At 38.8% G+C, this 22,613-nt stretch overlaps 1 protein-coding gene across 1 annotated transcript in view; it reads left to right on the top strand.

The window, feature by feature from the left end:
* The window catches only part of WNK2 (WNK lysine deficient protein kinase 2), a 170,159-nt gene that overhangs the window by 123,267 nt on the left and 24,279 nt on the right, over positions 1-22,613 (top strand). The window contains exons 19-20 of the mRNA XM_071216586.1: positions 20,512-21,377; positions 21,990-22,059. Of these exons, the coding sequence (XP_071072687.1) occupies positions 20,512-21,377; positions 21,990-22,059 (936 nt within the window). The remainder of the gene's footprint in view (positions 1-20,511; positions 21,378-21,989; positions 22,060-22,613) is intronic.

Here is a 22,613-nt window from a genome sequence, read left to right as displayed (position 1 = left end):
TCAGAAATTGTAAATATTTGGACAGATATTATAGACTGTTGTTCTCCTCTTAATTCTTTAAAACAAGAAAACAAAAATTATAATATTGTCTGATGTGGCTTACAATGCATGTAGCTATAGTATGTAACACAGCTCTGTCAGTATGGGGAGGTGTTTGGTGAGGTATCTCCATTCCAACTGAAATGGTAAAGTACTGATTCTACGTTGTGGTAGTTTGAGACTATATGTACCTCCAGAAATTCTTGCTCTTGAAACTGGTCCTTTACTGTGGGTGTGAAGCTATTGTAGGTAGGACTGTTAACAAACTAAAATATAGGTAGACTGTGAAAAGTATATATTTTTGTAATTCCTAGAGCAACCACTAAAATAATCATAGAAAGAGATACAGTGAAAGTTAATAGATACGAATTAAGATGGAATATTTTTTTTAAAGTTCAGATAACCCAAAAGAAGGCAGTGAAGGGGAAACAGAGCATCCAAAAACAATGGAAAAAACAGAAAACAAGTAATAAAATGGTAGACCAAAATTTAACCATCTAACTCATTAAGTGACATGTAAATGGTTTAAATACACCAATTAAAAGACAGAGATTCTGAGAATGGATAAGGAAAAAACTTGAATTAACTTTACAATCTACAAAAAGTTTATTTCAGATATGACATAGGTAAGTTAAAAAAAATGGTAAAAAATAAACTATGCAATGCTAAACAAAAGAATGATGGAGAAGTTATATTAATTAATATCTGACAAAATGAACTTGAGAGCAAAGAAAATAACCAGGGATAAAAAGAAACATATGTAAAAAAAAAAAAGAAACATTCATAAAGGGTCAATTCAAGAAGATATAACAAACCTAAATGTGTATGTACCTAACAAAAGAGCTTCAAAATGGACAAAACTGAAAGAAGAAATAGACACATCTACAATTAGAGTTGGCGACTTCAATGCACCTCTCAATAATAGATAAAACTAGTATATAGCAACTCAACAAGGATATTGAAAACCTGCATAATGCTATCATCCAACATGACCTAAATGCCATTTATAGAACTCTATCCAACAAGAGAATACACACTCTTTTTAATGCATATGAAACTATTACCATATTCTAAGTCATTAAAGCAAAGCAAATTTTAAAGACTTGAAATCATACCAAGTGTATTCTCTGCCCATAATGTAATTAAGCTAGTAATCAATTACAGAAAGAGAACAAAAAAATTTCCAAACACTTTGAAATTAAACAACCCAGTTCTAAATAATTTTTACGTCAAAGCAGTCTAAAGGGAAATTAGAAAATATTTTAAAGTGAATGAAAATGAAAATATAACAAAATTTGTGGGAGATGCACTGGGGATTGTGGGAAGATGGTAATGGTAGAGTAGGGAGCTCCATGGCTCAGTCCTTCCACCAAAACAACTATTAAATAGGCAGGCAGTATCTGAAATAGTGATTCTGGAGGCCCGAAGAACACTGTACAGCAGCCAGGGAAGAGCCTGATACATTATGGTAAAGAACAGTAAATTGCTCTCTCTGTGTGGCAGCTACTGGCGCCCATTCCTCATCCTTGCAGCAGGTCGTCACAGAATCCAGCCTGGCTCGTTCACTGGCAAAAGAAAGGGACATAAAAATCCTCTTCCCCAAGTGTGGGAGGGTGGGTGGGGGGCACAGGTGATCACTGATCACAGTTTTTAATTAGCAAATTTGGATCTCTAGGGACTAAACTCCCAGTCAAAGTTGGGCTTAAACTCTGCAGCCAAAAGGCAGAGTTTGGCAGCATGGATAAAAAAAGCATGACCCAACTATGCTGTCTGCAGGAGACTCACCTTAAATTCAGTGATACAAGGTGAAAGCAAAAGGGTGGAGAAAATATACCATGCAAGTAGTAACCAAAAGAGAGCTAGAGTGGCTATACTCTGATAAAATAGACTCTAAGTAAAAAACAATTATAAGGACAAATATGGTCATTATATACTGATAAAGGAGACAATTCAACAGGAAGATGTAGCAATTCTAAATATATATGCACCTAACAGCAGAACCTGAAAATATTTGAAGCAAATACTGATGGATTTGAAGGGAGAAATTGACATTCTACGTTAATAGTAGGAGACTTTGGTACACCAATCTCAGTATTGGATAGAACATCTGGTCAGAAGATCAGTAAGGAAGTACAAGATTTGAATGATATTCTAAAGTAACAAGACCTAAAAGACATATATAGAACATTTCACCCAATGAAAAAATACACATTGTTCTCTAGTGCACGTGGATCATTCTTCAGGATAGACCATATGTTGTGTCACAAAACAAATCTCAGTAAATTAAAATATATTAAAATCAGGCAGTGTATATTCTCTGACTACAACGGAATGAAGCTCGAAATCAGTAAAAAAGGGAGAATTGTTAAATTCACAAAACTATGGAATTAAACAACATAGTCTTAAGCAACCAGTGGGTTAAAGAAGAAATCAGAAGTGAAATTAGGATATATCTTAAGGCAAATGAAAATACAAGATAATAAAACTTAAGGGAAACAGCAAATGCAGTGCTGAGAGGGAGGGAAATTTATAGCTCTAAATGCTTACATTAAAAAAGGAAAAACATTTCAAATCTAAGACCTAACCTCAAACTGGAAGAATGAGAAAAAGAACAAATTAAACCCAAAGTGAGCTGTATGAAGGAAATAATAGATATTAGAGTGGAGAAAAATGAAAGAGAAAAGAAAACAATAGAGAAAATAAAAAACAAAAGTTGGCTCTTTGAGAAGATCAATAAAATTGACAAACCTTTAGCTAGACTGACAAAGGAAAACAGAGGATACAAACAATGAAAATCAGAAATGAAAAGGGGGGCCATTAATACCAACCCTGCTGAAATAAAAAGGACTATAAAGGATACTGTGAACAACTGTATGCCAACAAATGAGATAATCTAGATGAAATGGGGAAATTCTTAGAAACACACAGAATACCAACCCTGAGTCAAGAAAAAATAGAATATCTCAACAACCCAATTACTAGCAAAGCATTTGAATCAATAATCAAAAACTTGCCAACAAAGAAAAACCCAAGACCAGATGACATAACAGGGGAATTCTACCAATGTTCCAAGAAGATTTAACTCGAATTCTGCTGAAACTCTTCCAACGAATTGAAGAGGAAAGAATACTCTCTAATTCATTGTACGAGGCCAACATCACCCTCAAACCAAAGCCAGAAAAAGATAGTACAAGAATATAAAACTACAGATCCATATCTCTTAGGAATATAGATGCAAAAGTCTTTAACAAAATACTAGCAAACCAAATGCATCAGCATATTAAAAGAATGAGTAAATGGGATTTATCCCTAGTATGCAAGGTTGATTTAACATAAGAAAATCAATTAATGTAATAGACCACATTGAAAAAATGAAGGGGGAAAAAATAAACACATGATCATCACGATTGATACAGAAACACATTTGACAGAATCTAGCATCCTTTCTTGATAAAAAACACCTAGAGGGAAGTGGCTAGCAGCTCATTGTCTACCATATGGGAGGCCCTTGGTTCACGTCCCGGGGCCTCCTTGTGAAAGGCAGGAGTGCCGCGGCCTGCAGTTACCACGGAGAGCCAACTCAGCAAGGTGATGCAACAAAAAAGAAGGGAGACAAGCAAGAACACAGAGGAGCAAGCAGCAAATGGACACAGAGCAGACAGCAAGCAAGCTGCAAGGAGGGGAGGGGAAATAAAAAAATAAATACAGACACAGAATGGACACAGACCAGACAGCATGCAAAAAAGCCACAAAGGGGGCAGGGGAAACAACACCTAGAAAAGTAGAAATAGAAGGAAACTTCCTCAACACGATAAAGGGCATATATGAAAAACCCACAGCTAACATCTACTTAATGGTAAAAGACTGAAAGTTTCACCTAAGATCCGGATGCGCACTGTCACCACAGTTATTCAACACTGTACTGGAAGTTCTTGCCAGAACAGTTAGGCAAGAAAAAGACATGAAAGGCATCCAGGTTGGAAAGGATGAAGTAGAACTTTTCCTATTTGCAGATGATATGATCCTATATACAGGAAATCCTAAAAAGTCCACAACAAAGCTCCTAGAGTAATAAATGAATTCAACAAAGTGGCAGGGTACAAGTTCAACACCCCAAAATCAGTGTTTCTATACACAAGTAATGAACAATTGAAAGAAGAAACCAAGAAAAGAATTGCATTCACAATGACAACTAAAAGAATCAAATGTCTACAAATCTAACCAAGGATGGAAAAGACTTGTATACAGAAAACTACAAAAAAATTGTTAAAAGAAATCAAAGAAGACCTAAATAAATGGAAAGACAGTCCATGATCATGGATTGGAAGACTACATATCATTAACATATCAGTACTACCCTTTCAAAGCAATTTATAGATTCAATGCAATCCCAATAAAAATTCCAACAACCTTCTTTGCAGCAATGGAAAAGCCAGTCGTCAATTTATGTGGAATGAGATGGGGCCCCAAGTAGCTAAAGCCATCTTGAAAAAGAAGAACAACGTTGAAGGACTCACACTTCCCAATTGTAAAACTTATAACAAAGCCATAGTCATCAAAACAGCATGGTACTGGCACAAGGCCAGACATGTTGACCAATGGAATTGAACTGACAGTGCAGAAATCAACCCTCACCTTTATGGCCAACAGATTTTTGAAAGGTGTCAAAGACCACTCTTGGGGAAAAACAGTCTCTTTAACAAATGGTGCTGGGAAAATTGGATCTCCATTTACAAATAAAAGGAAGACCCTTATCTCATGCCATATACAAAAATCAACAAAAAGTGGATAAAAGGCTTAAATATAAGAGCCAGAGCTATCAAACTCCTATAAGAAAATGTAGGGAAGCATCTTTATTATCTTGTGCTGGCAACGGTTTCTTAGGCTTTTCACCCAAAGCATGCAAACAACAAAAGAAAAAAATAGATAAATGGGACCTCATCAAAATTAAAATTTGTGCCTCAGAGGACTTTATCATGAAAGTGAAATGACAGTCAACACAATGGGAGAAAATATTTGGAAACCACGTAGCCAATAAAGGTTTTTTTTGTTGTTGTTGTTTTAAAGATTTATTATTTATTTCTCTCCCCTTCCCCATCCTCCCCCCAGTTGTCTGCTCTCTGTGTCCATTTGCTGTGTGTTCTTCTGGGTCTGCTTGTATTCCTGTCAGCAGTACTAGGAATCAGCGTCTCTTTTTTGTTGTGTCATCTCTCCTCTTTGTGTGTGTGCAGCACCACTCCTGGGCAGGCTGCACTTTTTTCACACTGGGTGGCGCTCCTTGCACGTGGAGCTCCCCTACAAGGGGGACACCCCTGCGTGGCGGGGCACTCCTTGCGCGCATCAGCACTGCGCGTGGGCCAGCTTATCACAAAGGTCAGGAGGCCCTGGGCTTGAACCCTGGACCTCCTATGTGGTAGATGGACGCTCTATCTGTTGAGCCAAATCCACTTCACCCAATAAAGGTTTAATATCCAAAATACATAAAGAAATCCTTCCACTTAACAAAATGATGACCCAATTAAGAAATGAGCAAAAGACTTGAATAGACATCTCTCCAAAGAAGATATACAAATGATCAGAAAGCACATGAAAAGATGTTCAATATCATTAGTCATCAGGGAAATGCAAGTGAAAACCATGATGAGATACCATTTCACACCCATTAGAAAGGCTGCTATTAAAAAACGGAAAATAACCAGTGTTGTAGAGGATGTGGAGAAATAGGAATACTTATTCTTTGCTGGTGGAATGTAAAATGCTGCAGCTACTGTGGAATACAGTTTGGTGTTTCCTCAGAAAGCCAAGTATAGAGCTACCTGTCAATCTTACAATTAGGTATATACCCAGAAGAATTGAAAGCAGGGACTCATACAGACAAAGACAGTACCAAAAAAAGAGTACAGACAAATCTCTTTCATGTGCTTTCCAGTAAAACATTGGCAAATCAAGTCCAGCAATATATAAAAAGAATAATACACCATGACAAAGTGTGGTTTATGCTGGAGAGACAATATTAAAAAATCAATTGATTCACCTTATTAATAGTCTAATGAAGAAAAAAAATACATATGATCACATCAGTTGATACAGAAAAAGCGTTTGACAAAATATAGTATCTATTCATGATAACAATTTCTCAGCAAACTAAAAACAGAAGGGAACTTCCTCAACCTGATAAAGGACATCTACAGAAAACTAAAACATATTTAATGGTGAAAGAAAAAATATATCCCCCCTAAGAGCATAAAAGCAAGGATGTCTGTTTTCACCATTCTTATTGAAACTGGAAGTGTTAGCTGACTTACACACTTGCAAGAAGCAGAAATAAAAGGTGTAGAGATTGGAAATGAAGAAATAAAACTGCCCTTTTGCAGATGACATGACTGTATGTATAGAAAATCTCCAGGATTCTACAAAATAACAAAACTCCTAAAACAGTTTAGCAAGGCCCCAGGATACTGAGTCAATACAAAAAAATAAATCATATTGCTATATACTGGAAGTGAATAATTGGAAATCAAAATTTTAAAGGCAATGCCATTTACAATTGTTTAAAAAATGAAATACATAGGTATACATTTAACAAAGCATATACAGAATCTGTAAGCAGGAAACTACAAAGTACTACTGAAATAAATCAAAGACCATCGAAATAAACATGTTTTGTTCCTGGATTGAAAGTCTCAACAGTAAAAATGTCATTTCTCCCTAAATTGACCCAAAGATTTAATGCGGTACCTACTAATCAAAAAAGTTAAACAGAATATTTTTGTAGATATAGACTAGCTTATTCTGGGATATATATGGAATGGCAAAGGAAGTAGAAATAGCTAAAACAGTTTTGGAAAAGAATCACAATTGGAAGAATAATACTAGGCAGTAGTAAGACTTATAGTGGTACAATAATCAAGACACTGTACTATTGGTGAAGGTATTAACACATAGCTCAGTGGAACAGAATAGAAAGCCTAGAAATAGACCCACACAAATTATGGCCATTTGATCTTTTTACAAAGGTGCAAAACTAATTCAATGGACAAAGCATAGTCTTTTCAGTAAATGGTGTTGGAACATTTGGCCATCTGTATGCACAAACTTGACCCTCAGTTCTAAACTTCATATCTTACAAATGAATTCAAAATGGATCATAGATCTAAATGTGAAATGTAAACCTGTACAACTTTACGGAGAAAACCTTTGTAACCTGTGGTTAGGCAAGGAGTTCTTAGACCTCACCCCGAAAGCATCACCTATAAAATCAAGCAACAGACTGGGAGAAAGTATATTCAATTCACATATATGACATAGTATTTGTATCTGGAATCAATAAAGAACTCATAAACCTCTACAGTAAGAAAACAACTCAGTTGAAAGATGGGCAAGTGGGAAGTGGGTGTAGCTTAGTGCTTGAGTACCTGATTCCCGGTACCAGGTTCAATCTCTGGCACTTCCTAAAACAAAAAACAAAAAACAAAAACCAAAAACGATGGGCAAAGGAGTTGAGCAGACACTTCATCAGAGGAGATATAGGGATGACAAATAATCACATGAAAAGAAGTCCAATATCATTATCTATGAGGGAAATGCAAATTAAAACTACACGGTATCACTACACTTCTGTTAGAATGGCTAACTGACAGTACCAAGTCTTGGTGTGGAACTGGAACAGTTGGAACTTCCATATAATGCTGCTGGGATGAAAAATGGTAGAGCCAATCTGGAAAGCAATTTAGCAGTTTCTTATAAAATTAATCATACACTGACCATATGTCACAGCATTCTCACTCTTCATTATTTACTCTAGAGAAGTGAAAACTTGTGTTCACTTAAATACCTATATAAGAAGAATTATAGCAGCTCTATTCACAGTTGTTCAAACTGGAAATAACCAAAATATTCTGCAATGGGTGAATGGATAAATAATCTATGCTACCTCTATATAATGGAATACTACCCAGCTATGAAAAAAGAAGTGAACCGTGGACATATGCAACAATGTGGATGAGTCTTAAAGGCATTATACTGAGTGAATAAGCAGTCATGAAAGATGACATATGGTGTTATTCCATTTATAATGATATTTTCCAAAAGACTATAGTGATAGAGAACAGGATCATTTGTTGCCAGGGGTTAGTGGTATGAGAAGTGAGCAATTATAAAGGGCTAACAAAAAGAAGAGTTTTAAGTTTAGTGGAATTGTTCTGTAACCTGTTTGTGGTGATGATTACATGAATGAATATACATTTTACAGTTAATAGAATTCTACCACAAAAGAAAAGGGCAATTTTACTGTGTGATAAAAAATTTTAAAACAAATACTTTGACATAAAGGTGAAAGAAACTAACCAGGCAGACAGTGAGGCAAGATAGCATGAAAGAATAGCAGCAGAAACAACAGACAACAAAAAAAGACTTCCGTTTTTGCTTTAGGCCAAGGTAGAATACAGGCACCAAATTTATTCTTCCTCAGAAGTAAACAACAAAAAAAAGTATAGGAAACAGTGTTTTTCAGGCTTTGAACATAGGACAAAAAAGTACATTGATCCCTGTGAAACTGAAAAAACTACGATCACCTAGGTGATCACCTACTTCCTGGAGAAGGTTTCCAGGCTAGAGCATAAGCAGGGAGGAATGTAGGCAGAGCTCGGCCAGCTCCCAGTGGTGAGGAGACAGACTGAGAGATGGGAAAGACCAAGGAGGCGAGAGCTTGCAGGTGGCATTCTGGAGAATAGAGAGCTGCACACAGAGCCAAGTCTGCAGGCCAACCGAGGGTTCCTTGATTATTTAACAAAGTACTGATCCCAAGTGTTGAGGAAACTAGCAAAGGCTGGAAAATGAACCACTGAAAAGTATTAGAGGGAATGGTTCTCAGAACTCATGTAGGGTTGGGAATGCTGGTTCCCATTAGCCAGCTTGGAAAACCTCATAGCTCAAATGGTATTGGGTAGAGTACCTAGAAGGGTCTTGTCTTGTAGTAGAAAGTGATAACCCTGCAACTAAGTGTTCCTCTCATTCTGCCTAACAAATAAAGCTGTTTCAAAATCACTGCATCCTAGAATAAAGCTCAAGAATATTTATAGGAATACAGATTCATCCAGCATTCACATTTACCAGACAGGACAATATGCCCTATGATGAAAAGATACACACAATTGAAACCAACCCGTTTATTAGAATTAACAAAGAAGCACATTAAGACAGTCAGACATGTTCCATGTTTTCCAAAAGCAATAGTAAAGGAATGTAATTCACCATATTGATTAAACTAAGAGACGGAATCCATATGATCATCTGAATAGAGGGAGAATAACCATTTGGCAAAACCCAGCAACTGTAAATGTTCTTGACCAACTAGGAAAAGAAGAGAACTTCTTCAACTTGATAATAGAAATATAAAAGACTGAATGAATGCTTTTTCCCAAAGATCAGAAACAAGACAAGGCTATCGCCTCTCACCACTTCTAGTCAACATTCTTTTGGAAGTCTAAAAGTTCAAAAAGACAAGAAAAGGAAATAAAAGGTATCCATTTTGGTAAGAAAAACCTAAAATGGTCTTTATTCCCATTTGTGTCAAAAATCCAAAGGAATGTACAAAAAGCTACTAGAACCAATGAGTTTGCTAAGGTTATATGATTCATGATGGATATACAAAATACATTGTACTTCCATATACTAACAATCAAAAATTGAAATAAAAAAATGTTTATGATATATGAACTATTTAGGTTAAATCTGACCATAGGTACAACTATGCTGAAAATCATAAAACCACATTGAGAGCAATTAATTATAGAAGATCCAAATAATTCCTGTTCATGAATCAGAAGATACATGAATGTTCCAGTGTTAATGCTCCTCAAATTGATCTATAAATTCAGTGCAGTCTTAGTCAGAAATCCCAGCCTTCTTTTTGTAGAAATTGATAAGCTGATTCTAAAAATCATAAGAAAATACAAACGACATTGGAATTTGGAAAAAGAAGAACAAAATTGGAGTGGTAACACTACCTGATTTCAAGAATTAATATTAAACCAACCGTATTAATCAAGACAGGGTGGCATAGGCATGAAGAAAAACAAATCAATCAGTGGAACAGAATAGAAAGTCCATGAGTAGATCCAGACAGATATAGATGCTTGATTTTCAATAAACAAGGAAATTTGTGAACAGAGTATAGTATTTTCAACAAATAAAGTATTGGAACAATTGGTTATCCATATGCAAAAAAAGGTCAGTTCATATTTCATATCATATACAAAAATTAACTTAAAATGGGATGTAGATCTAAATGTAAAACTTGAGAACTATAGAACTTCTAGAACACCATTGGGAGAAAAATGGTGACCTTGTGTTAGGCAAAGATTTCTTAGATACAACACCAAACACAATCCTTAAAAGAAAAAAAAAAGAAAATTGGATTTAATGAAAATTAAAAATGTCTGCTCTTTAAAAAACAGTAAAAGAGTGAAAAAATAAGCCAAAGACTAGAGAAAAATATTTGCAAAGCACATATCTGAGAAAGAACTTAAATTCAGACATGGGCAACTCTCAAAATGCAATTATAAGGAAACAAACGGGCTGATGAAAACATACACAAAATGGTGATATAAACACTTCACTTAAGGTATGTGGATGCCAAGTACGTGTATGTAAAGATGTTTAACATCATTAGGAGAGAAATGCAAGTTAAAACCACAATGACAATAGAATAGCTAAAATTTAACAGACAGACTGGACCAAGTGTGGATGAGGATATGGAGGAGCTAGGAACTCTAATATACTGCTGTTGGGAATACAAAATGGTACAACCACTTTTGAAAAGAATTTGGCTGTTTCTTAAAAAGTTAAGCATACACCTCCCATACGACCCAGCCATTTCATTTCTAGTGATTATCCAAGAGATAAGAAAGTATATGCCCCAGTGCAAAGGATTGTACACAATTGTTTATAGCAGATTTATTTTTAAAAACCAGAACCCAGAAGGATCCTTGGTATCCATCAAAAGGTGAATGGATAAATACATCATGTTTTGTCCATACAACATGGTACTACTCTGTAAGAAAAAGGAACTATTGATGCATGTGTCACTATGGATGATTGTCACAATAATTCTTCTGAATGAAAGAAGCCAGATGGAAAGAGTACAAAAAAAAAAAAAAAAAAGAGTACATTTATATAAAAGACTAAAAAGTGGTAACTAATCTCTAGGGATCAGTAGTTGCTTGGGGATGAGGGTATAGTAGGAAAGAGAAGAAGGGGAAAATTAAAAGGCTCATGTGGAAACATTTGGGAGAATGATGGATATGTCCATTTTATTGGTTGTGGTGATGGTTACCCACATTTTGCATTAAAACTTATAGAGTGTATGCTTTATATATGTGCAGCTTATCAAATATCAATTATACCTCACATTAAAGCTGCTAAAAATCAAACAATACCTATAACAAAAGAAAGCAGACCCTCCAAGGCTCCAGAGAGTGGAGTTATCAGAAAGATAACTACGTTTGCTTGCTATGTTCAAAGAAATAAAAGACTAGATTCAAAATCCTGGCAGGGAATTGGAAAACTATACCAAAAAAAGAGAAAAAGAAAGAAAAACACCCCCCCCCCAAAATAAAATCGCAACAAAATGAAATTCTAGAACTGAAAAATACAATAGTTATCTCAATGGATGATTTGCACACTGCTGAAGAGAGAATTAGGAAAGTAAAAGGTTGCTCAGGAGGAAATATTTAAAATGAATCAAGGATAATAAAAACAATGGAAAAAGCAAAGAACCAAGAAATTTAGGGATTTCAGTGAGATGATATATGTAATTGGAGTCTCAGAAAGTGGCAGAATAAGGCAAGATAATGCAGAGAATTGCAAGGCATTAAATCACAAATTCATGAAGCCTTCAACACCAAGTTGTAAAAAATCAGATCTACACTTAATTATTTTGGAGTTGAAAGTACTGGAAACCAAAAGCGAGGAGAAAATTTTAAAGAATGTTAGAGGAAAACAGCAGGTTACTTTAAAGTAACAATTATATGGACAGCCAACAACTCAGTAAAAACAACTTGTGCCAGAATACAAAGGAATACTGCTATCCTCAAAGTGCTAAAAGAAAATAAGCACAAATCTCAAATTCCATGCTCAGTGAGAGTATCCTATGAGAATGAAGGAGTAATGAAGCCTAAGGAATTCATAACTTGCAGATCTCAACTAAAGAAATATTAAAGGAAATTTTTCTTTAAAAAAAGCTGCAGCAGAACAGTGAACTCCAGACAAGTGGAAATGCGGGAAGAGATGAGAAGTAATTCAAGTTATAAATATAGAGATAAATCTAAATGAATGTTGACTATATAAAAAAAGATAATGTCTTTTGAGTTTTAAAATATATTTGGCATGTTAAAATACGTGAAAATAAGGGCCTATATATCAGGGGAGGGGAATGCACTTAAAGGGCTCCAGGGTTCTATTGTCTGGGAAGAGAGCCAAAGTCAACAACATATATTTTAATCTCCAGAATAACTCCTATAAGAATTGTAGAATAGTATATGTCTTTGAAGCTAATTGTGGAGGTGTGAGGTGGGGAAGGAATTAAACAAAGAAGGCAAGGAAGGAGAGGAAAAGCAACACTGAATATGCAGAACACATAGTTCTTAGTAAGATGGTAGTTTTAACCCAAAGAGGTGAGCATTTAAATTAAATGTAAAAGGATTAAATCTCAAAGATTATCAGGCATGGAAAAGAAATCAGTAACAAATTCAAAATGCTGTTTATAAGAGATACATCTATACATAAGAATATGAAAAGTTGAATGGAAAAAGATGGAGCTTGCAAACATTAGCCTCAAGAAAGCTAGTGTTGCTTTCTTATCAAAGTAGACTTTAAGACAAAAACGTATTGGAGAAAGATTCACCAGGAAGATAAAATAATTCTATATTTGCATGTGTGTAATAATATCACCTCAAAATAGGTAAGTCAAAAGCTAACAGAACCAAGTGAAGAAATAGATATACAATCATCATGGGCGATTTTAATCTTTAAAACAGGAAGACAAAATAAATATATAGATTTGAACAACAGACTTAGTCATCTTGTCCTGTATGTAGAACACTGAACTTAATAACTACAGAAGGAACTTTTTTTTTCCAAACACACATAGAATATTTTAAAAATTAACCATAGGTTGGGAACAGAGTAAATCTCAATGAATTTTAAAGGATCAAAATAATTCAAAGCATGTTCTCTGACTGCAGTTGGAAGAAAGCCAGAAACCAGTAACAAGAAGATAATAAAAAATCCCCATGTTTGTCAGTTAAGAAATGCATTTATATGTTAAAAATGGGGGCAGGTATATGGAACTCTGATCTTTCTCTAAACTTACAACTTCTGTAGTTAAAAATAAAATTTTTAAAAAGAAATGCATTTATACATATCCCATGAAACAGAGAAATTATAATGGAAATTAAAACAACCTGAATTTTAATGATATGAAAATCATGCCAATGAAAATATTACATTTCAAAACTTTCTGGATGCAGCTAAAGCCATGCTGGTAGAAACTTTCTACCCTTAAATGCATATAATAGAAAGGAGAAAAAGCTAAAACTCAATTATCAAAGAGTATTAGCCAAAGGGGGGTGCTGATGCGCACAGTACCAGAAATCTGTTGGCTTTTATAAAGGGTATTTATTTGGGGTAAAAGCTTACAGTTACAACACCCTAAAGAGTCCAACTCAAGGTTACTTTCTTACCAAACTGTTGCCATGTGTTGAAGCAAGATGGCAGGCGAGGTCTGCAAGGGCTCAGCCTGCTTCTTCCCTCTTAAGGCTCCGTGGGTCCAGCTTCTTCCAATCTTAGCTGTAGGCCAGCATAAGGCTCGTCTCTCTTCCCGGGGCTTGTTGCTTTCTGGGCTTAGTTACTCTGTTCTCTTCAAAAGGTTGGCTGTTAACTATCAGACAAATACCTCTCTCTCTTCTTGGGGCCTCTGCCGTGTCTATGGAGCTCTCTTCTTTGTCCCTCTGTGTATCTACTTCATGTTCTTGATTTTTTTTTTTTTTAAGATTTATTTATTTCTCTCTCCTCCCCCTTACCTCCCACCACAGTTGTCTACTCTCTGTCCATTCACTGTGTGTTCTTCTATGACCACTTCTATCCTTATCAGTGGCACGGGAATCTGTGTCTCTTTTTGTTGCGTGATCTTGTTGTGTCACCTCTCCGTGTGTGCGGCACCATTCCTGGGCAGGCTGCACTTTCTTTTGCGCTGGGCAGCTCTCCTTACAGGGCGCACTCCTTGCGCGTGGGGTTCCCCTACACAGGGGACACCCCTGCGTGGCAGGGCACTCCGTGTGCGCATCAGCGATGTGCATGGACCAGCTCCACATGGGTCAAGGAGGCCCCGGGGTTTGAACCACGGACCTCCCATGTGGTAGACAGACCCCCTAACCACTGGGCCAAGTCCGCTTCCCCATGTTCTTGATTCAATGTCCATTTATATAGCCCACTGAGGGCAGGTCAACCCTGCATGCTCTAATAATATAGTCGAATGAAAACCCTAATCTTGATTTAATATATTGTAAAAGTGAAACCTCTGAATTTAATACAATCAAAGGGCTATCACACCCAGAGGAATAAACCAATTTACAAACATAATTGATATCTCTTTTTGGAATTCATACATATCAAACTGCCACACAAAGTATCCACCTTCAAAAATTAGTAAAAGAAGATAAAATTGAACCAAACAAAGATGGGAGAAAATCAAGTGGATAAGAGAACATTAGTAAAGAAAACAGAAAATCAGTGAGTATCAATAAAGCAAAAAGGTAGTTCTTTGAAATGGCTAAAATTTGATCAGCCCTGGTGACAGACTAAGAAAAAAGAGAAGGCACAAGTAGTCAACAAAAAGAAGGGCATTGCTACAATCCTATGGACATTGAGAAAAAAATTTATGCAATTAAGCTTGAAATTTTATATGAAGTAGATAATGTATAGAAATACAATTTATCAAACATATAAAAAATAGAAAATTTGAATAGTACTATATAAAAAAAAATTGAATCAGCAATTAAAAGCCCTCTTACTCTTACCCCCTGTAGTGATATAATTGCTATAATAGTAAGCTTTCAGGTTCAAGTGTAGGCAGGAAAGAAAGAGTATCTCTTCTCTATTGTTTCAAAGGTTCTCAACCCGACTCCATTATGTGGAACTAGGACACAGCCCATCATTGTGGCCAAAGGAATAGAACCACACAGATTGAGTCAGGTCTAAGTTACATGCACACTGCTGGAATTGACAGTAGGGAACAGTTGTTCACTAAAGCAAACGCACAGTGCTGCTACCAAATGATTAAAGCTGCATGGTCAGAAAGACAGCAAATGCTCATGATAGTGAGAAAGGCAGACTGGCCCAAATGCTGGAAAAGAGAAGTGACAATTATTGAGAAAACGAGAGATCTAAAGGAGTTCGTGTGAATAGTAATCTGCCCAGCTTAAAAAGCAGAGAGGGAAACAGACTTCCCAGAAGATAATGAGAAAGAGATCAAAACACATAGCATAAGAAATTCAGAAGTTGATATACATTTATTGTATTTGTATGTTCTTGTATGAATGATATACTTCAATAAATTTTTGTTTTTAAAAAAATTCAGTATTTGCCTCCTGTCTGAGAGGAGCATACATATATGAGACACAAGATACATTTGATGAAAAAGAAATAAACTTATACTATAAAGATGCCTTCCCAGCAAGATGATGTTGCAACAAACTTTTAAGGAAGGATTAATGCTACTATTACTCAACTCTTTCAGAGAAAGAGAAACAAGATTCTCCTGCTCATTTTATGAATATAGCATAACTTTGACATCAAATCTGAAAAGGACATTGCAAGAGAAGAAGATTACAGGTTGGCCTCTCTTATCAACACATATGCGAAATCCCAAACAAAATATTAACAAATTGAATCCAGTGATATATGAAATGGAGACCATAAATGATGCAGTTGCATTGATTCCAGGAAAGCAAGGTTGGTGTAGCGTCATTTGAAAATAAGTAATGTAACTTACTACATTGGCAGATTAAAGGAGAAGATGCATATCATCATCTCAATAGATGGAGAAGAGCACTTGATAAAATTTAACACCCATTTATGACTTTAAATAATAGGAGTAAAAAGCAATTTCTTTTAATTGACAGTGGATAGGTACATAAAAATAACAGCAAATATTTTTAGTGGTGAAATGTTGAACACATTGTTTTTAAGATTGGGAACATAATAAGAATTCCCTTTATTACCATTTCTATTCAATATCTGCTGTACATCCTAGCTAGCACAGTGTGAAAAATAAAAAGGAAGGAAGAAGGAAGGGAAGAGAAAGAAAGAAAAGGAAAATTTTAAAAAGCAGTAAGAATTACCCTGGCTTATACAATAAAATCTAGGCATGTCTTACTCAGCAGCATGCCTGTGGTTCATACCTTGGACCATGTACTTTTCTTGTTTTCTTGTTTCTTAAACTCTTTATTCCCTTGCCTACCCTAATGTGTGTGTGTGTGTGTGTGTGTGTGTGTGTATATACATATATATAAAAGAATATCTGGGGATGGGACCCAGGCATTGCCATTTTTTTAAGTCCTCCAGGAGATTTCAGTATGCAGCCAAGTTTAAGAACCAGGGTCCTAAACACTGGTTGTAAATATTTAAGCAAGTGTCAGGCTTGTGGCATAATGGTTATTTTTCATCTGAAGAAAATGCCAAGTATAGTAAATGACCTGCCATGCATCTTGAAACAAGATTATCCAAAGCAAATTGTTGTTTCTTTGCACCGATACAAATACCAGGTTGTTTTTCTTCTACTACCTAGTCAGGTATTACCATTCTTTAAATACAAATGCCATGGACACTTAGAGCTGAATGATTACCTGATTCCTCTGTGTAATTCCATATTATTGTTATATAAAATGTAGTATTCCCTTTAGTGTTACTACCTTTTATTTAATATTTGAACAGAACAAGGTAATTACTTTTACTCAGATGTCCTAGCTTTGAAATCTTTGGGCCAAATTACATTTCTTTCCAAGGAAAAAAAACATTGGGGGGTGGGTGGGTAGGTAACAATATAATTTTGCATTTGTACCTCTATTTGATGAAATTAAATAATTACTATTTTCTAGAGTTATAAGAAATTGGAAGGGAAGAAATAAAACTGTCACTGCTGATAAGGTGATTATAGGCATAGGAATTTAAATTTAGAGCTAAATTATTAGAATACATAAGTTACCTAGGTTACTAGATACAAAAAGCAACCATCTTTCTACATACCAGCAATTCAGAAAATGAAAATTTCATGAAAGATTCTGTTTACTTTAGCATAAAACATATCAAGGGATGAATCGAATAAATATGTAAGACCTCTATACCAAAAACTATAAAAAATTGAGAAAAATTTTAAGGAAATGAGTGGAAAGGTATATACCATGTTCATGGATTGGAAGATTCAATATTATAAACACCTCACCTCTTTCCAAATGTTCCGTATGTTCAATGTGATCCCAGTTAAAATTCAAAGTTTTTTTTTTAACGGGCATTGACAGGCTAACTATGAAATATTTATGGAAATGCAAGGGCAAGAAAAGGCAAGGTATTCTACAGGGGAAGAATGTTGTCTGCTGGATATTATGCTGAATTATATAAATCTACAGTAATGAAAACAGTATGATATTGGAATAAAGATAAAATAGATCAGGGGACTAAAATCTAGAGCCCAGAAATAAACCCACACACCTTTGGGTAATTGATTTACAAGGAAAGTCTTACTGCATAACAGGATAGTCTTTCCATAAAAGGAATTGGGACAATATGCTACCTACCTGGGGAAGAATGAGACTTCCCTCTAGGTGCAAAACCTAATTACAAATGGATTGTAAATCTAAATCTCCCAGAAGATAATATAGAATATCTGTATGACTTCTGTGTGGGAAAGACATTAAAATTTACAAAAACATCACCAAAGGAAAAGTGGATTAAATGGATTAAATTAGATTACATTAAAATGAAGAACTTTTGTTTACTAAAATTACCACTATTCTAGCAAAGAGATAAATCACAGGGTGAGCGAGCATACTGACAATACATATAATCCATAGATGGTTCCTAGAAAACACATAAAGGATTCTTACAAATCAGAAAAAATGATGACTTGACAAAATAAGCAAGGCACTTTGACAGATATGTCATGAAAGATGTCTAGATGGCCACCAGAGGCAAAAAAGGGATGCCATTTAACTAGTTATCAGGGAAATGCAAATTAAAAGCTCAGTGAGATACCACCCCACACCACCAAGATGACTTAAAGCCAGCATTGAGGACAGAAGCTCCAGGAGACTGCTGGTGGGTTCAGAAACTGGTAGGATCACTTTGGAAAGCAGGTTAGCTTTATCTACTGAAGGCTAACCATATGTACACTCTGTAAGCAGCCACTCCCCTCCTAGGTGTATACCTAACAGAGTGTGTGTGCAGACACAGACTAGGAGATGTGCATTAGTAATAGTCCCAGTTAACAGCAGTCCAGGACAGCTGCACATCAACTGTAGAAAGCATGAGTAAGTTGTGGTACAGTCATAACACAAGGCAAACCAGACAGACTCTGAACAACACAGCTGAATCTCAGAGTGATGAAAGAAAGAGGGAAACGGACTTTGGCCCAGTGGTTAGGGCGTCCGTCTACCATATGGGAGGTCCCCGGTTCAAGCCCCGGGCCTCCTTGACCCGTGTGGAGCTGGCCATGCGCAGTGCTGATGCGCGCAAGGAGTGCCGTGCCACGCAAGGGTGTCCCCCGCGTGGGGGAGCGCCACGCGCAAGGAGTGCGCCCGTGAGGAAAGCCGCCCAGCGTGAAAAGAAAGAGCAGCCTGCCCAGGAATGGCGCCGCCCACACTTCCCGTGCCGCTGACGACAACAGAAGTGGACAAAGAAACAAGACGCAGCAAATAGACACCAAGGACAGACAACCGGGGGAGGGGTGGAAATTAAATAAATAAATCTTTAAAAAAAAAAAGAAAGCCAAACACAAAAGAGCAAATATAGTATGATTCTACTGATATAATATTCAAATTTTGACATAACCAGACCATGGTGTTTAGAGCAGTAAAGCTACAAAGGAAACGAAGTGTTCCCATAAACCTCACGTTAGCTTTGTGTGGGGAGGGGACAGCTGGAGTCTAGAGTGTGAGGAGTGTGAGGGGGGCTTTGAGGTCCAGGTGGTTTCCCACTTTTTTTTTTTTAGTGCGTTTCCTTTTTTGTTTTGTGCGTTTTGTGTATGTTTATAAAAAAGGAAAAGGGTGGGTTTTTTTTAAAAGAAAGAAAAATAGGCTCGAAATCCAAATAAGTTTGGAATATACTGCATTCTGTGTCTTCCAAATGAACACATGAAAGGCTCTGGAAATTCTTAAAGGCACAATTGAAATTGGTTTCATTGCACGTTTCCCAAACTTACTTGACCGTGGAACATCCCCCCCCACCCAAGGATCATTTGTGAACTCTTGGGGGGATGGACACTGGTGCTTCCATGCTTCTAAACCTCCCAGAGTGTGTGTCTGACCCATGGGAAGGTTTTGCTCATTCCTTGGGATGGAAGTGTACGCAGCTCACTACTTAAACAGATCATTTTACAAACTCATTAAAACACTGTGGTTGAATGGACCAGTGGCTGCAGTAGTTACAGGTAGACAAGAACCGTGTCTTGATGAGGCTTTCCTTCTCACAGGTGAGGGGCAATGGGCAGACAAATTCTAACAAGAGAGGGAGGCAGCGGAATGCTGGCTGGTGCTCCACATCTGCTGAAAGCATTTTGTGCAAGTGTACAGCCAGTGTCAGGGCCCGAGGCAGGAATGAACTTGGTGTGTTGGAGAAACAGAGAAAAGACCAGTACCAGATCATATAAGGCATCCTTTTGGCCAAGGAAGTGCCCGGAAAATAGGGGCAGAACACACTGGTAGAAAGGTTTTGTATGTGTGTATTTTAATTTTACCGTGGTTATGCATGTATATCAGATTTCACCACTTTAACCATTTTAAATATACAATTCAGTGGTCTTAACTGCATTCACAATGTCGTGCTCCCATCAGCACATCTATTACCAAAGCTTTTGTGTCATCCAAAACAGAAACTTTGCACCCAGTAAGTAGTAACTCCCCATCCCTGCTCCCCCCCAGCATTGGTAACCTCTGGTCTACTTTCAGTCTCTATGAATTTGTTTCAGAGATTGCATATAAGTGAAATCATATAATAGCTGTCCGGCTTCTTTCAAGCAACATGTTTTCAAGGGTCATCCATGTAGCTGCTTGTCTCAGAACTTCATTCCCTGTTTATGGCTGGTTATAGTCTGCTGTGTGGAGAGACCACCTTTCAGTTATCTACTACTCTGTCAGTGGACACCTGGGTTGCCTCCACCTTTTGGTGATGGTACGAAGGTATTTTTCCTGTTTCTTCTAGATCCAGCGACCTGTAAGGACCAGCTGCCCTTGCAGGAAAAACCCAGTTTCCCAGCCACGCAGCAGCTCCTGAGCCAGGGAGGCATTGGGGACCCTCCGGGGGGGCCACCGGCCCCTTTGGCGCTGTCCTCCCCACCGGTGGCTGCCGCACCCCAAAACGTGGCAGCACCAGCCACCGCCACTGTACCTGGGCCAGCAACAGGGACTGCCATCCAGGCAGGTGGTCCCGGGACCCCTCAGGGGCCCAGCAGTGAACATGAGCTCCTGCAGCCCCGAATGCAGGCCCAGCCTGCCGTGTGGCCCCCTGGCACGGGCCGAGAACCTCTTGTGCCGCCTTTGGAGGCTACCCACTGTGCCCCGGGCCTCGGGGAGCCCACCCCAGCCACTGGATCCAGTGCCCAGGGGGAGCCTCTGCTGGCCCCTGCCCCTGTGTCAGAGCCTAGCCCCCCTGGCGGGGCCCCACAGCCTGCCTTCAGCCAGACTGTCCCCTTGTTTCCTGCGGCAGTGGTGGAGCCTGTCAGCCTGGCTGCCCCCCAGCTTCCCAGCCCCCCACTGGGGCCTGCTGCCCCCGCCCAGCCCCCCTCAGCCTTGGAGTCTGACGGTGAAGGGCCGCCCCCCAGGGTGGGCTTTGTGGACAGCACCATCAAGAGCCTGGACGAGAAGCTGAGGACTCTGCTCTACCAGGAGCACATCCCCACATCCTCCGCCTCGGGGGGGACCCCAGGGGAGGGGGGCGACAGAGACTTCAGTCTGGAGCCCCCAGGGGGGACCTCTGCAGGCGGGGCTCCCCTGACCCCACAGGAACCGCCTCTGCCCTCAGTGCCAGGAGATGTGCCCCTAGGACGGGCCCCACCGCCCCAGCACACGGTGAGTGCTACACTGATGTCGGAGGCAGCTGGTGCGGGCAATAGACTAATGGTGGAGGTAGCTGGCGTGAGCAGGAGATTGATGGTGGAGGCAGCTGGCATGGGCAGTGGGCTGATGGAGGTGGCCAGTGCTGATAATACACTGATGGTGGAGGCTGCAGGTGCGGGTAGCAGACTGATGGTGGAGATAGCTTGCACAGGTGCACAGGTGGTAGACTGATGGTGGAGGTAGCAGGAACCGGTGGTGCACCAATGGCCGAGGCAGCCAGCAAGGGTGGTAGACTGACGGTGGCAGCAGTCGGTGTGGGTGGAGAGGCAGGAGCAAGCCAGCGGGCAGGTGGGGGCAGCCTGGCCACGTAGAAGCCTCTGCTGCTCACTGTGACCTGCCCGCTGGGGCCTCCCTCACCCACACGGGTTTCCAGCAAGTGGCCCTGTTGTAGTGACAAGGCGGGTCTGATGACTCAAGCCCAGAGCGGTGCTGCTGGGCCTCCTGCAGGGGAGGAGGGAAGGCAGGGCCCAGCTTCTGAGCCAGGGAGAAGGAAAAAAAAGATCTGTCTTGTAGCTACCAGAGATGCTGACCAGTGAGCCTGTCTTTTCCTATTTCTTCTTGAAGTTGGAAAAGTTAGAAACAGTGACCGTACAAGCAGATGCACTGGAGCAGGGACGGCCTTTGCCAGGAACAGGTAAGGGGACTGGGGGTCGCCTGGGCCCCAGGGATCATGCGGTGACATTGGTTCCCTTGCCCTGTTCCCTTCTGCATCTGTCCTCAAGCCTTATTCCCCAAAGCACCGTGGGTGGGCCCCGTCACTGCCTTTTTGAGATGTGGCGGGGGTTCCTCATGACTTTCCACTAGAGCCCACCGTGTTCTAGAATAAGCAATGTGTTCACACTGAAAAAGAATTACCCTTTCTATGGAAATAAATAAAGCCCCCGTCATGTGGTTAGGACACTGTGGGAACTCCCCAATGAATGAGTGTTCTCAATCCAGGGGCTGGTGACACCCCTCCCTCATCTCTTGAGCAAAGTTTCAAAATACCCAAGGTCCTTAAGTATTTCTAATAGAGGGTAAGGGTGAAGTTGGATGGGGGGATTTGGCAACAAGACGGAAGCTGCAGCAGGTCAGGGCAACCTGTAAAGGTTCTGGAAGATGCATTTCTTCTGTTACTCCTGGGGCGTTCCTCCTGCCTGCTGTGAATCTCTGTGGAAACTTCCTGCTTTGGTTCTTATTTCATTGCCT

The sequence above is a fragment of the Dasypus novemcinctus genome, chromosome 8 (assembly GCF_030445035.2).
Source record: "Dasypus novemcinctus isolate mDasNov1 chromosome 8, mDasNov1.1.hap2, whole genome shotgun sequence".
Lineage (NCBI taxonomy): Eukaryota > Metazoa > Chordata > Mammalia > Cingulata > Dasypodidae > Dasypus > Dasypus novemcinctus.
Note: the sequence above shows the minus strand (reverse complement) of the source record. Positions and strands in the feature narration are given on the sequence as shown.